The sequence below is a fragment of the Ptychodera flava genome, chromosome 5 (genome assembly GCF_041260155.1).
Source record: "Ptychodera flava strain L36383 chromosome 5, AS_Pfla_20210202, whole genome shotgun sequence".
NCBI lineage: Eukaryota > Metazoa > Hemichordata > Enteropneusta > Ptychoderidae > Ptychodera > Ptychodera flava.
In genome coordinates, this window is record NC_091932.1 from 23544245 (window position 1) to 23560813 (window position 16569).

The 16569-nt window shown below is 39.6% G+C and overlaps 1 protein-coding gene across 1 annotated transcript; it reads left to right on the plus strand.

The window, feature by feature from the left end:
• Positions 1–210: 210 nt before the first annotated feature.
• On the plus strand, positions 211–15873 carry LOC139133314 (sodium-dependent lysophosphatidylcholine symporter 1-like). Its single transcript, XM_070699848.1, has 15 exons — positions 211–326; positions 2725–3168; positions 5482–5646; positions 5923–6044; positions 6595–6721; positions 7151–7229; positions 7664–7818; positions 8949–9039; positions 9554–9675; positions 10085–10165; positions 10860–10943; positions 11500–11612; positions 12168–12305; positions 13057–13233; positions 14091–15873. Exons 2-15 carry the CDS (start codon positions 3121–3123, stop codon positions 14281–14283), a joined length of 1695 nt encoding a protein of 564 aa, XP_070555949.1. The 5' UTR covers positions 211–326; positions 2725–3120; the 3' UTR covers positions 14284–15873.
• The last annotated feature ends 696 nt before the right edge of the window (positions 15874–16569 follow it).

The window sequence follows — 16569 nt, forward strand, 5'->3', positions numbered from 1 at the left end:
TGCATACGTGCGTGCTCACATGGCTTAAAATCCCATGGTTGAAAATTTAAAGCCCAATTAATCACCATGTAGTTACTACACATTCATAAATATGTCAAAAATTGCTATGTGGACCAAAGTTTAAACGCCAAGAATCAACAATCATAGCCCTCTCAATTTATTGACGTTGATGGCGCCTTCCAGGTCAATCCAGTCAGTGGGTGAAAGTCGAAAGGTCAGTGATATCACCTGACCCAAGTCACGCGCAACATCAACAACCATAAACCGACGACGAGCTATCGGTATGGATAGGCTTCAGCAACGGCGATCTAGATCAAGTCTTGAAGGTAAGTTCGATTAGATTTGAATTAAAGAATTGTAGACCCAGGAAGGTGATCCATTATGCTGCAAAGCGGGAGCGGCGTATGTGAATTCCACTAGCGCTCCATTATTGTACGGTACGCGTTGTACTTGTTCTTTTTCTACCTCCATGGTATTAGGTAAGATGAAGGTATGGCGGACTTTATGTTTTCATTGGAATATCGAGACGTACAAATGGAAGGCCGCTGACCGATAGAGTACGTAATTTCACGTGAGATCAACAACTTGGTTACCTCATCGCTAAATTACAGCTCTGTCAGCGGCGAGAACTACCTAGTGACGGTCACATTAGGCCCGGTCGTAGCTCTGCATGGCAGGGCTGTGTGTGTTACCGGCGTTATACGGCCTCCCACCGTGGTGGTGGGACTGAGGCCGTATAACGCCGGTAACACACACAGCCCTGCCATGCAGCTAGCCCGGTCGCAGCCGTGTTCCAAGCAAATTGACCCATATCGTCATATCGTCACCTTTGCAAGGACATCGGATCGAGAACAGCCTTTGCTGTAGGTCAACATCGCCACAATCGCGATTCTTGTGCACCTGGAATGTTTCGATCACATGCACTCGTCGCCCGTCAGGTTGATTTTGTCTGTAATCAGCCCTCCGGAGGCCTACACTGACGTCGAACTTCAGCCGAGGCTCAAAGTGAGTGCCTGGCAAGGGTATCACGAGGCAAGCCAGCTTCAGTACTGTAGCTCGAGGTTTTTCCTGGGTATTTGGGTAGGGTCCGAGCCACATACCCAGGCAAAACCTCGAGCTACAGAACTGCAGCTACAGGCAAGCTCGACCGACAACGTCTTGTGACCGCCGGCCAGCTATCGTCCGCGCCCCAAGAAAGAGACCCGAGTCGCTATCTATGTGCGTCCGTAATCGAATTTTGGTGCGCCTATCAAAACTTTGATAGCAGGGTTAATACACTGTACTCGGCAAGAGTTTCGGGTGATTATGACTTCAGTGATCCGTTCAAACTTTTCCAGTTTCACATGGAGACAGCTACGATGAGTCATTTCCTCAAATGTGATTCCTGCTTCCAGGAAAAGAATGTATAACGCCAACTTGAAATGGCGTCTTCATAAAACTATACATAAAAGTACTAGTTACTGAAGCGTGAGGCGATATTTAATGGCGTACAGGGGTCGCTTAAAATCAGTCGCACATGAAAAACTTTCCTTTTCCGCTGTAATTTCTTTTTTAGTAAGTCAATCAGATGAAACGACTAACATTCGGTGAAATTTCCAGTGCCTGAATGAATTGACGCCATCAGAAGCACTGATATTGGTAAACTACAATCACGTTCTATATCTGTCTTTCACTTTCATGGTTGTCAAAATCAGAAACTAAAAGTAGAGCATAAAAGTTATTAACGTTCCTGTAAAATTTCCTTTTCCATGTCTTTACCCAATGCACACTACTACGTCACTGTAAATTTATCCCATGAGTTTTAGTCAACATCAACAATTGTCTGACTCATCATATATGTGTGGATCATTCGATAATATCGACATTACTATAAACACCTTATGGTATACGTACCGCACGTCAGAAACCCAAAGATAACCGTGCACTTATACGGACAACGCTGCAATTAAGTGCCTTAATTAATTCTCTGATGAATTCCCTTTACAAAACAAGGATGTGATTACCACAAGCTATGAAATTTAATAAATATTTCGTAGGGATATTACCAGTCCAAAGAGATTCGAGGGAAGAACACTGACCGAAGCCTCACCGTCCCTTGTTTAGTTGTTTTCGGCATACACTGTACAATCCATGTTATATGGTCACGCCATACACTATATGATTTATGATTTGGTATTTGTTTTGATATATCATACAAGGCTGCTATAATAATAATTTAACTTCAAGGACTCCGCTTACGAACTGGGCCTTCCATCACGAAGTTAGAGGGCCAAAGGTTGTACCGTTTTGTAATATTCTCGTAGTCCCAAATTTATGTTTGTGAACATTATGCTATGTTATTGTCGATAAATCATAACTTCCTGTCGGGACTAAAATCCAAACGTCAACAATAAAATCCAAATTTGTTGGATCGACACCATACATTTAGGGTCATATTGAAAAGTCGAACACTATATAGGCGTTTCGTTTTGCTTTTGGGTGTAGCATAAATGACTGGAATTCGAAAACGCAGCGCAAGTTCAAGTTACAACTTATGGAGTTTAAACATGGTAAGAGTAATCTTCAATCGCGGATTTGCAGGAAAAGACATGCACTGGGCATGAACTGGTGTCGACTATAAAAGATAGTCCACACAGAAGTGTTTTATGACACTATTTTGCAGGATCCCAAAGAGAAATTAATAAACATACATTTCTGACATTACTGATTTCTTTTTTTTTTCAGGGTGACTTAAAACTTTTTATTACGATGATTTACTGGCTTTCGGGAAGTTTCTGTAAGGCGACCAATAATATCTGTACGGCAGTAAATACAGCTGGTATAGTTCCACCGTGTATTTTTTTGTCTCATTAGTGTTACTTCATCAAACGGAAGTTTGGTGTACAAAGTCCATATTGTCGTAAAATCAACTCGGGTTCGGTCCTTCAGTGCAGGTCGCTCACCAAATCATTCAACCTGTCGGTGATTACAACGTCGAGGTAGCAGATTTATTTCGAGATTACGCGGCCACCATCTCGTCCGAGTCGTCGCGGCCACCTTTCCAGCTTGGTGCAGCACACCCTCACGCGTGCAACGTCTCTTGCGAGGAAAGTTTGAAGTCAACCAATCAGAAGTACCATAATGGACAGCCACGTTATTAGCCGCCGAAGCCCTAGCAGGTCATTGGAGGTAAGCTATAACTGCGTAAGGTGCGCTGATCTTGCTGCAAATCTTCGTCGTTTTGCGGTTTTACTGAAAAAAAACTCACCATGGTTGTTTGCTTGGTAACGTGTAGACACTTAGAGCTTCCCCGTGTTTCTTGAATTTCAACTGAGGAACACATGAGATTGTCAGTCAGAGAGACAGACAGAGAGACAGACAGATAAAGACAGGCAAAGTACACAAGGGAAGTTAAGGCTGACTGCTAACAATTTACATGTGGAGGAATTACGTAGTGGCAATGTGTTAAAAATGAAGTTTTCAGACCAAGTGTTTCCCTTGACATCGTACAAGCGATATGAATTAAATTTTGATAGCTGCCAAGGGTATCTAATCTACAACACGATGTTCAATAGCATAATAAACACCGCTTTGTCATACAGACTGCTGATCTGACCCCAAGTTATTGGTCCTAAATAAATCAGCCCGATTGTACGCTGGTCTGTATACAAACCGGTTACTACTTACATTGATCGTACATTGTGCAATAAATTATTAAATTTATGAGACTGCATTGATTAAAGTGCATTTACCGACTTGTCATCACATAATTATATGTGTGTAGGTGTTTGTTTAAAGACCGTCTTTACATCCTATAGTAATTATCATAGGCGAAGCCAGGTCATGATCTGAAATGAAGGTCGTTTGCTGTACCATAACAGATCTGAGTTTTCTGACAGTCACTGTATCTCAGTCTGAATGTCATCAGCAGTTATCAAAGATATTTGTTTAACTGTTCACCTCGTCCCGTTCTTTGTAGTCTTGAGTAGCAATGCGACCTTCAATAAGTTGAAGGTAAAGGGAATTTCACGCTATTTTGGTAATATTTTAAAGGAAATTTCAACCCAGTGAATGACTGCAGAACCGCGCCCCTTCCCATTTTTGCAGTTTTGATAACATGTGCAGAGGGGGTGAGTTACCTGAATACAGTCATTTTCCTGTGCAATTTGCGTAATATGTGATATACATGTACGCCCCTAACAAGATGGTAAAGGTCAAAAAATGTTAACCCAGCAAAGAATAAAAACGCTCGAGCAGCATTCAGGCGAACAATATGTCACAAAGCGTCTTTGGTGAAAGAACTGGATGAACACAAATATAATAAAATAATAACGCAAAATATGAAACATGAAGCAACTATTTACAGTTGCTTTTTTGCACTTGTAAAGCGTCCCTTGTCGCCTTCAAGTTCACAGTTATGCTGAGTGATTAAGTCCGAGGTTGTGTGACGTACACATTGATTGGGAATGTTTGAAATTCATGAAATCAGTCTCGAGTGACGATGGTTATGGAGGGGGGGGGAGAGGATAAGCAAGACAGATAACCCTAACAACCGCATCAACAGGTCAAAAGGGTGTCACGTATGGGGAAGTTCAGCTCTCATGTTGTGAATCGACGTACCAACGTTACGGAAGAGCCCATCTTTTCCGCATTAATTAATGTAGTAAGTCCTCACTTCTGCCCAAATTGCTTTAATTTAAAGTCCGATCAAATGGTAAGGTACCACACAATATCGTGCACTGATTTTAATAACTTCTCTATTTCTATGCTGGTTTCGAAGAGCATAACGTGGCTCAGTGTCATTGAGTCAAACATCGTATCACACAATCCCGATTGCAGAGGTCACAAACGAAGTGACCGTCAATTTTGGTTGTTCGAGCCTCGAAAACCGAACGATTTAAACTTTTGCTCAGGCTTTCCAATATTTATACGTTTGAAACGCAAAATGGTAATCATCGGAATGCCATCTCTAAAGGGAAAATAAAATTCCAGATTTTCACAAAACTGAGTGGGTAAAAACTATTTACTCAATGAACTTTAAAATGAGTCCCGACGAGTGGCAGGCCAAAAGAATAGTGTAAGAGTTTGAGAATTTGAGTATCTGTCCCCGACGCGTTTCTACCTCTAGAGACTACCCCTATCTCAACGTAAGATTTTTATTGAACGGCGCGTCGATTATAATTGTTACAAGCGCTAGGCTGAACCATAAATCAGATATGTACTTTTGTTGAGCGAGATAACTCATAATAAAAGAGACAATCAAATGGCACAAGTACAAAAAACATCTTTTTGAATGACATTCAGTAATAAAAATTACTGAGATAAAAGCCGTAACACAGACCACATGATTTCTTATCGCATTTATTTTCGCACATGCCCGTTGATGGATACAATTTTACAATATACAATTAATTTATATGAAAAAGTATTTGTTTGTTTGCTTATTGACTTATTGATGTATTATTTTTTATTTAACAATAACTATGATATCAAACATAACAGAAACAACCTCTACTCGACTCCACGGATGTATTGGTAGACTTACCGGAGACTTCACGCCTGAAAACACGTAACAAAGTCTTCTATGGAATAGGTGGGATGCCATACCCGATGACGTCGAATATAATAGCGTTTTACATATCACTGTTCTTGCTGGAAGTGGCCAGGGTAAGTTCAAGTCATATTTCGTGTGTTTTTGCTTTTGCCGCGCAGCTGGAGAGTACTCATAATTCCATAGTCGTTGCTGTGTATGCCCCGACTCGATGCCAGAACTTATATCTAACGGAGCTTTGACTAGATTCCAATAAGTCACTTTCAAGTTGAAATTGTCTGTAGAACAACAGCCTAACACAGTATCATTTTATCAACTTCCCACGTCTGTAGAATGAAAGAAAGTTACATTACAAAGTTCAGACGTGTGATCTATTATTCTCTGTTACCTAGATTCGCCCAGCATATGCGAGTGCCATTGTCTTTAGCGGGCGGGCATGGGATGCCATAACCGATCCTACCGTCGGTGTTTTGGTGCAGAAAACGGAGACTAGATTCGGGAAAATGAAACCATGGTGAGAACTACATGTCTTTTGTCCCTACCATTGATATAATTTGGTGCAGCGTCCCAGCAGATTTAAACATAGCCCCTCGAAAAATAATGGTTACCGCCGTGTAAAATGTGGTTGAAAACTGTGAAAAGTGTATTCCAATGTACGACGGGCACTTAGGCTGTTCGGGTCCAATACGATAAGGAAGCGTGGTTCAAATTTGCTTGAGAAAATTTAAAAAACTGGATTATTTCCCTGTTATGGACGGCAAAATGTTATTTTACAACCATTTGGACTTGCTTCAGCCATGTATGAAATAGCATCGTTCGTAACACGAAGTTGGCACATGCGCTTTACATTGCTGTAGCACGTCAGTCGGTTTCTGATCTTTCTACTGCGGCCGTGCGTTATGTGTGTGAACGGAATAATTGCTGGTTGCCGCATTGTCGAGACAGTAGATAGCGTCTCTAACTTATCAGCACACATGTCCGTTCGATAGATGCCTTATTATAAAAAATCGACATAAGTACAAACACTAATCGGTTTATCTGTCCGCTTTGGAATTTACACTCAGGATCGTTCTGTCGACACCCTTTGCTGTTGCTTCATATTTCTTGCTGTGGATTGTACCCGATATAACCACCACATCCAAGTTGGCGTACTATCTTGTCATATATTGTTGTTTTCAGTCGTTCCTCACGGTAAGAGTTTTTGATATTTAATATCCAGTTCACTTCGACTTATGCGGTGATACGAACATGATCAAATGTTCATTGAGGTTTAGACGACATTCTTGCCGCGAAAAGTAGAATGTTGAAGATTTACAATACCATCTTCAGGACCTTAAGGAGGACTTTGAGCTGCGTTCTTTCGAACAAAGAAAGGTTTAGGTCACCGTTCGCGACATCGAGACAGCTAATTACTTTGCTACAAATAAGCAGCGTTTTAGGAAAATATTCACTTGAAGTTCGGCTGAAAAAAGTTGAAATTCGGGAGAAAAAAGTATGTATACCATACCGAGTGCGAAAAAACCCAAAAATGCTACTTTGGAACTCGGAATAATTTCATCTTGCTATCCTGACCACCCCTCTCAGGATCTAATGGGCCGTTCCTTGATACTGTTCTTTCAGTGCTACCATTTACCATACGCTGCAATGACAATGTACCTGAGTGACCAGCAAGCCGACAGGGATTCTGCCACAGCTTTTCGTAAGTAGACATATCTGGACATCATTGTCCGCAGTCGATATTTTGGTTCGATTATTTAGTCCAGGTACAACCATATCACAGTAAGACCCGAGATCAAAGGCAGCTCAGACCACTGTCACAAGTTGATAGCAGTCGTCTGGAATCTGAGTATCTATTTGCGATTCTTCACCGAAAAATTCAAAAACCAGACTATGTGGTTCAAACTTCCTTCATCATAAAACTACATGCTATTCAAAATTTCGAAGGCATGGCGAAGGACAGACGAAGTAATTTTTTTCCCTGCATTATTCATAGCAAGCAGCACGTACTTAATAAATCTACGTTCTCTGACATTATCGGTTGATGTGTTTTTACCTGATGCAGATTGAAAACCGAAGATTTCTGGACCGATTTATGCACTCATAACTTATCTTCCCGTCTATTGCTTTTACCAGGTATGACTTGTGAAGTGTTAGGATTTGTCGTTGGTGTCGCTATCCAAGCAGCGTTTCTTACCATAGGCAGTTACACTGGCGAAGATCTTGATCCCTGCGCAGATGGCAATTCCACCGACATCCCAACTTTGGCTCCAGGAGAGAGACACCCGATGGTATGCCTTTTACTTTTTTATTCGATTCACTTCTTTATGTCATTGATATTTCTAGTACTGTTTGGTGAAGAGTAATCGCTGTGAAAGCCAAAAGTAGTGGACGCAACGCCAGGACAAATTTGAAGACACCAGATGTACCGTTCTAGTTCCCCCTCAACCAGCTTGCAGGCCAGTTGGCTGCTTTCTGCTTTCATTTGATAAAGCATGCACCGAAATGAGATTATTCTTTCCTATTAAGGCAAAAAAATAAATTGTGCTGTTCCGATAAAATGGTTTTCAAAAACTAGGGTAGGTTGGTCGGCAAGGATTTTTTTCCCAAAATATTTTTTTATTTTTAAATATGAACTTTTCGGGGGTTCAGGGCGACCAAACACTGGCCACAACATTTCCAGAAAAACGTATCATACATATAGAAGGAATAAACACGTAACAGATGTCCTCGTTGCAGCAAAAATCAAATGCCAGGTCACGAACACGTGATTTTACGGGTTTTTTCTTTCCTGTTTTTCACTTCAGTGTTTATTATAGGGTCGGCAGGCAAAAAAATAGGGTAGGTCGGGTTATCGGAACAGCACAATTTTGTTTCTTTGGCCTAATCATATAGTTGGCTGTATACAAGAATGGTTTTGTGCGATAGGTCATTATAACACCTCGTGAACTTTTAAATACACAACGACACAAAAGTGTCTGCAACTCGAATATTAGTGTTTTTCTAAAGGTTTGGACAAGACTCTTCAACATTTCTCTTGCAGGAAAGGCAAAATTGATGCTTAGACATCACCGAACTTGTGATTGAAACTATAGAGGTCATATATCTACACTCAGGGAAAGGAGAACACGATTGGAACTAATTTGGGATAATTGGATATTCATATTTTTCAAATTTCTCAAAAATGCTAGGTGCCATATAGCTGAATGTTGCAATATTACAAATTACTCATAAAAACAAGTGTATAACTTGAAAAGAAAGCAAATAAGGTTACATTTGTAGATTGAACAGACATTACTTCACCATCCAATTATCCCAAATTAGTTCCAATCGTGTTGGAGACTGACAGGTTCCACGTAGACAAGGTGTATTAGGAGGAACTCTTTGATTCACCTCACGTTTATACTACTATTTACCACAGGAAATGGCCTTTATTCTAGCTGCAGCTACCATCGGTGGTTTGTTTATTGTATGCAGCATGTTTGTTGCCTTGGGAACATCGGAAACGACAGGTAATACATGACGCATATACCATTATTTTAATGGGATTTAGTGGCATATTAGGGTGGCTTTTGCCCCTAAGCAATTCCATGCCAGTCAGCTGTGTGTCAGTAGCAAAACCATTTATTATGTTAACATGTAAAGTAATCAGCATTCGCTTCTGCTAGAAGGGAGACAAAGAGATACCGTAATAATGCATACCTCGCCACATCAGTAACAACGGCAAAATCTACCGACATCTTGGAAGCTTCTTCCGCACTAGTAAAGAAAATGTTTTGCCCAATCGCAGGAATCTCTGGCAATAGGCCCTTTCTTCATATCTCTTCAGACATAGTCTGTGTAAAGGAACTTGTAATATGAGGGCATCGATGAGTAATTATTCACTTAAAAACAATATTATTTCTTTTTCTGTTCCAACATGCCGCTGTCGTTAATGTAAGTTCCCATAAGATAAAACCACGGAACGACAGCGCACTGTTCGCACTGTGACGTCAAACTGAAAAGCGTTTCCTTGTCTTTCTACAGATGACGCAATCGACAACGCTCAGGAGACACAGAATTTCTTCAAAAGCTTGAAGGAAGTGTTCACGCACGGTCCATACATAAAGCTGCTTTTATGTTTCCTATGCGTCTCGCTTTCATTACAGGTATGACGTCATCCAACCGAATATGTCCATATGGTAATACATATTGGCATTTTATGATTGTGTAATTTCTGCATCTCAAAATATATGCATAATTATGTCTGTAAAATTTTGTGAAAAAAGACTTGTTTTAGGGAATAGCTGGGATTACTTAGCTCACTTAATCTCATTGCAAACCAACAATACCCTATAAATTTGAGTTGTATATTTCTGCGCACTTGTGAAAGACGCCCTCAGTGGTGTACATGTTTTGAATGAGGTCAAGTATTATGTGTGCCTATACGTATATACGTTGATGAATGTTGTATTTTTCAAAACAATGGCACGACAATGTACCTCGAGGTGTTGTACAAGATCTAAAGACTGACAATATCTTGAGAATTAGTTTGTGGGTTTTTTTTCATGATTTCAGATAGTGCAAGGAAATCTAGCTTTATACTTTTTACTCGCTCTTGAATATGACAATTTCCAGCTTGCAATTATGGTTTTACTGGTAAGTCGTCGTGTCTTTTCTCTCTTTGTCTTGAAATGACTCGCCTTGTTTGATATGTTTGTTGTGATGTGGAGCATAATATTGCAGTGTACATTAGTATAGTTTGCTAATATTGTAACGCAAATGTTGCATGGTTAGTGTTGTGTCACTGATCTTTCTGTTCAACCCTAAATAGTGTGCATGGATGATTGTTCAAATATTGCTTTGGGATCGAGCTGTTAAGGTAGAATGCGCCTCTGGGACAGATACATGGAATATCGAAATTTTCCAATACTTTTCTGGTCTACCGCTTGTGAGGCTAATTTTATAGCTTTTGGAGTAAGATAATTTTTCACCGACTTGCTGTTGTTGTTATTGCTGTTTTCAAAATGGTAAATTTTATCCCTGCCGCCCCATAGAGTTTACATAGGAATGGCGGTCATTTTGAATTTGAAATATTTGTAAATTTTGTAAATTTGTAAATTTTAAGTAATTTCTCTCTACTTCCAAATTTTCTTAGTGACCTCTGATTTTCATCCTTGATGTGGTAAGAAAATGATTGAAAGTTTCATTTGGGAAAGCCAAAGTTGAAATCACCGACGGTCCTGTCGAAATGTTGATAGAAATACATGTCATAAGATTTTGCCCGGCAAGACACTTTTGGTAATAGCAGTCGATGCTATGATAGTACAAGACATTTCTCATTCCATTTCAGCTGACCACATTTGTGTGTCTCCCTCTATGGCAAATGGCGATAAAGAAAGTAGGAAAGAAGTTAACACTGGGCGTCGGAATGATCGTAAGTAACTTTTAAAATTGGGCGAGATCTTCAAAGGGAGAGTACACGATAGGCTTTCCCCAAGTCTTTTGACGTATTTTCAAATGAATACATTGAAGGAAGACATTTCAGCAAAGTGTCACCTCGACGATGGCTTGTTGTAGTGCTTCGAATGCCTGAACACGACAGATGCTAATGAGATCAAAGTGAAGTACAGGGCGACAGAGAGAACACGATTCCTTACTAGGGAGATCACCTGGTTTCAAGGACCGATTCACATACCAACAAGGCCAGGCGGATAATTTGCGATGTTTTACACGCAAAAAATGTAAATGCAATTGAAATTAGGCAAACGGAAGAAAACAAACTACGGTATAGATGTTAAATACCACTGCTAGCGCTTGGCATTAATTTCGGCTTGGTCCCGTGAGTGTTTTGTGTCTAATAGTAGAAATATAGACGATTTTATTCACAGACTTGTACCAAGTCTAGATGGATATACATCGTGTAATCGCAACGAATATCACTGCTTCGCACTCTATGACGTGCTTGAATTGTTTTTCTCTTCTCCACACAGATAGAGATTCCGATTCTTGGGTCTTTATTCTTTATTCCCGGCAATGTCATCGTCATATACGCCATATCTGTCTTATCGGGAGCCGTTCTAGGTGTTGCTTACTTATGTCCATGGTAAGATTTGGGCTCTCTTTGTCCCATTATGTATATGGAAAACGAGCAGCTTTATGATGTTTGTGTACAATTATCAAGATTTTTAGAATTAAGGGGATGAACCTCAAATGCGATATCAAACTACACGGCCTTCTGGTGATATCGATTAGTGTCGTATGAAGAATGGTTTGTCGAGCCTCGTGTACAACACTGAATGAAGACCTCTTTGGTAGGGCATAAGCAACATAAATCTTTTATTTATCAGTTCATTCATTCATTTTTTCATTCAGTCATTATTTTATTTGCTCTTTCGTTATAGATTTTAGTCACGTGTTCGTTATTTCTATTAAGGCCTACTCTGTCAGCAATCAGTTGATCAGGCAGTGTTCATAAATTACATTTTTTACACTTCATTAGCTGCTGTTTTAATTAGTTCTATTTCATGCACCAGGTATGAATGAGATTTCGATGATCCACACTGCCGCTCGCAATTTGAACACGTGAGTGAGCAAAACGAATTTCCATCAACGTAACGCAATGGTATTAAAGCCTATTCTTTTCCACTCTTCATTACAGGTCTATGATCCCAGATGTTATAGATGACTTTACTGTAAAAACGGGGACCAGGAAAGAGGCGCTGTTTTATTCGTTCTACGTATTTTTTACAAAATTTGCTGTTGGGGTGGCTTTGGGCATATCAACCTTGGTTCTTGAGTAAGTATTCTGATTATCTCTGTGATCCGTACGTTGTCGTTTACCTCTCTTCGTGTGCTATATTCTATTTGTTGAAGTTCTACTCACAAACATGAATCAAAACTGTGTTTTGTTTTTCTGCATGACAAGTTTAAGTCAGACACTGTGTTCGTCGCTGTCAAATATTTTCGGGGCTCAGATATATGGTGAATCTGATGCACAGAACTTGAGGCGGGACAGTTTATAAATGAAAATGCGTGCTTGCACAGAATACAATTTGAGCTATTTCGGTTGAGTGTATTAGGTTAAAAGTATAAAGTAAGTATGTTTAAACTAATTTAATGATTCACAATATACCTTTCTTTTACCAAACTGAAACGTTAAAGGCTGTCTGACAAACAACTCCTGGAAAAAATAGAAAAAAGTACAACTTCAGACCTGTAAGCTTTCAATTGCTATGTAATTATTCCAAAATGGTTCCGATCATATGCTGCAACAAAAAGCAGTTTGTTTTGGGAGACTGCAGCGGCTGACTTATTAGGAAATTGCTGATAACATCGACAGTTGTCAAATCTTGTCAAGAAATATCCCACGAAGGAAAAAATAAGAAGACTGGAAGATTAAGCCGTGTGCGGGCGCTCCCTGACCTTTGACCCTACTCTGAATCTTTCAGTCCAGAACACCAACATGCTCGAAGTCAAAGTTGGGTCATAGTAAGTAAGACAGGTATTTCCAAGGGACTTTTTTAAATGTTCTGTTTGTATTGTTGTAGATTTGCAGGATACCAAAGCGGAGCCTGTCAACAGCCCGAGTCGGTCGAACTGGCTCTGAGAGTTCTCGTGTCTTTTGCCCCGGTGTGCCTCCTCCTTCTCGGTCTGTTGTTTCTGTGGTTTTATCCTATCACTGAAATGAGACGCTCGGAGACCCGTGCCAAGTTAGCTGAAATCAGGTTAGACTCTATCCTCGTGAACCACGGGGATAACCGTTATTCACATGATCGCGTTCTCTCTGCTATAGTGTGAGCATATTTTTGCACGGAGTGTTCACCATTCGACAACTCTCAAGTAAAGCCGTTCAATTTTAGTGTACATAAAAGTCAGTCATTTAAATTTCTTTGACTTGCCCACATATCTTCTCCGCAATGAAATTTTCAACCATACCCTTACCAATCAAGAATAAAAATCAGGGGTCACTGTTCAAAGTTTGGTACTAGAACTAACCTGACATCTACCGACATTTGAAATTCACACATTTACCACAGTTAACTCTAAGGAGAAATATAAATTTTCGACTTTCGAAAAAAGTAAGCCGGTAAAATTTTTTTCTCCCTCTAATGAAAATTTGAGAGTCAGAATATCTCTCCCTGAGGCTTTCACTTAAGGTAGAACGCACCTCGGGGACAGACATTCGGACTCTCAAACTTTTACAATTCTCTTCTGATATACCACATGTAGGGGTTCATTTTAAAGCTCTTGGTGAAAGAAAACTTTTCACCGGCTTAGTTTTTCGAAATTCGAAAATTTTTACTTTTCTCCATAGAGTTAACACAGGGATGGCGGCCATTTTGAATTTCCAATATCGGTAAATCTTTGGTAAGTTGTTTCTCTAGTACCAAAATTTGCACGGTGACCCCCTATTTTTATTCTTGATTTTGAAAAAGAATGATTGAAAGATTCCTTGAGGAAAGTTAGAGCAAAAGTTTAAGTCTTTCACTTTCGAGGTGCATATTACCTTAAGTTGTATATACCAATTATTTTACGCACTGTTTATATGCGTGGGATCCTTTTTGTCTCTTTGTTGTTTCAGAGAAAGGAGGAGAAGCTCTGTAGCAGCCGGCGTACTCTACTCCGCCGACAAGACACATGTTTCGAGCGGAAGCCTAGAGTCCGAGTCTGACGAAAGAGCGAATGGCATCCCGAAATCGTCATCCAACGTCAAGTTTGTGTTCGGCGATGTGGCGGAGGAGGACGAGGAGGAGGAGATAAACACGAAACAGTGAAGTTTCGTCAGTTTTAAGTCTTCATTGCTCTGATCAAATATCAAACAATGCAGAGAGGGGCCATGTTTTCTTGTGATGAGAGCAATGGGTATTGTTTTGAACTTTGCCAGACCTATGTTGGCGATGTTAAACAGACCCGGAAACCTCATCTCATGATGTAACTTCACACGTTTCGGCACGATGGCTGCGAATCCGGTATCGCCAGCTCCGTCCCGCGCTGTTAACTCATCTATGTTTTATGGATTCGTTCTGATTGTGCCTTACCAAATATTTACAGTTCATCAATGTTCAACAGCGAAATAAAAAAGTCCTGTGTCCATGGTGCCAAATCCTAAAATTCGGCGTGGTAACTTGGCACGGTCTCAATTTTAGAAGCGGTATGAGTACACACATATCACATGTAACCAGGCAATGATATATCCATATAACAAAATCGTATAATTTCAAAGAGTCCTCATAAAGCTTTGTCGCAGATACACATTCGTTGATATAACCTATGCAGCACGATTTTATTCATCTCGTAGATTTTTTAGATTTTCGCCTTTCGAGGTGCAGGCGCCCTCAACGGCGGTACGCTCGTAATACGAGTATGCACCCGCCACATATTATCGACACTTCCTATGACTGGATTTTGGTTCCACAAACATCAAGTAGTAGTTGAATATTAGTTATGAATTACATATTCGTCTACTCCGTACCATTACATTAGCCATGATTAGCAGCGATGCCTATGCTAACTCACTTCAACTAGATTTGAGAGCGCTTTTTCACGTTCTGCGAAGTGGCATATATGTACCGTCATATTCAGTCATATCAGTCATATTCAACGAAATCATTATTCTTTGTTTTGTCTCATCGTAGATCATATATGATCATTTTAATCTTTACATTGCAATCCGTATAAAAGCCAAAAGTAAGCAAAAATAAATACCATTCGTGATGATGTACTCGCAGTGTTAACGTTAATAGCCCACAAACATCTTGGTGCAATAATAATGATAACCATTTACCAAACCTTGCAGCTCAGAAAGTCAAAAGCCTGCAGCTGATCGTGAAAAATTGTCGACAGTAACTACAATGATTACCAACATGAATTTTGACATTGCAAGAGAGTCAACTTGCTCAGCGGCTTTTCCAATGATGAAGTCCTGCAAAAATGCCTTTCTAGTACAACTTTATGAGACTGAATTGGCAGATCAAACAAATTTTGTACCAGTCTCAATTTGACCGGTACCTTCTGAATATATGAACTACTAAGATGCAATATAGTCTAGCATATTTCTAATGTTTTGAAATGTTTAAAATGAATTTTAAACTCAGGACTGTAGACTCCGAGACTTTACACCGAACAGAGGTCTTCCTTTTCCGACATAAAAGTTTTTGTAAAATGTGTAGTGTACAGAGAAAAAAATGCAATACTCGTAGCAAAGTCTGTATAAATTCAGAATAACAGAGCAAATAATACCACAATATAGTACACTTCTTAAAAAGTGTCTGCTTTTATCGTGATGCTTTTTAATTTGATGCTGAACAACATTTCATATCAGATAATAAACTTTCCATATTGATCTATATGATTGTTCATATTAATTGTGGTGTATTGTCTTTATTTTGACACACTAGGCGTACTGCCTTGCGATAAATGCATTTTCATTCTCTTCATTTTGTTATATTTTCTTTATTTAACTCGAAGCATGGTTATTCACAGATGAACTCATTTTTGTTTTGTCACTACCTCGTAGATTGCTTGTTGTCTTGGGAAGGTATGACGTTACGGACAGTACTTCAAGGAAATGATATTCCTCATATGTGAAACATTTTCCCAGAAATCATTCAATATCAGATTTCACTGTTGATCAGAGATGTGCCATTGGATACGATACTATGATATCATTTTTGTAGCTCTTAGGTGCAAACTTTCCCCAGAGTAGCGGGCTATACTGACCTTACCGTGATTGGAAGCTATGCTAACTTTAATTCGATGACTTTTTTCATTATTTTATTTTATATATAAATTGCAACTTCTTCTTCTACTCCCCAAAGAATGTTGAAACACTATTTAGCTTGTCAACTTAGCGTTTGTATGTGTAAAATGCATCGTTATTGTTTACGTTTGAATTCTAGTCCGGACCAGAAGTCACCTTTCAACAATGCAGTTTACATATGTATGGGCTGAGTTGACAAGCTGAATACTGTCTATATCAACATGCTTTGGGAAGTAGAACAAGGAAATATGGTTCACATTCAAAATAAAAATGGTTAAAATATTATCAAAAGTTAGCAAGT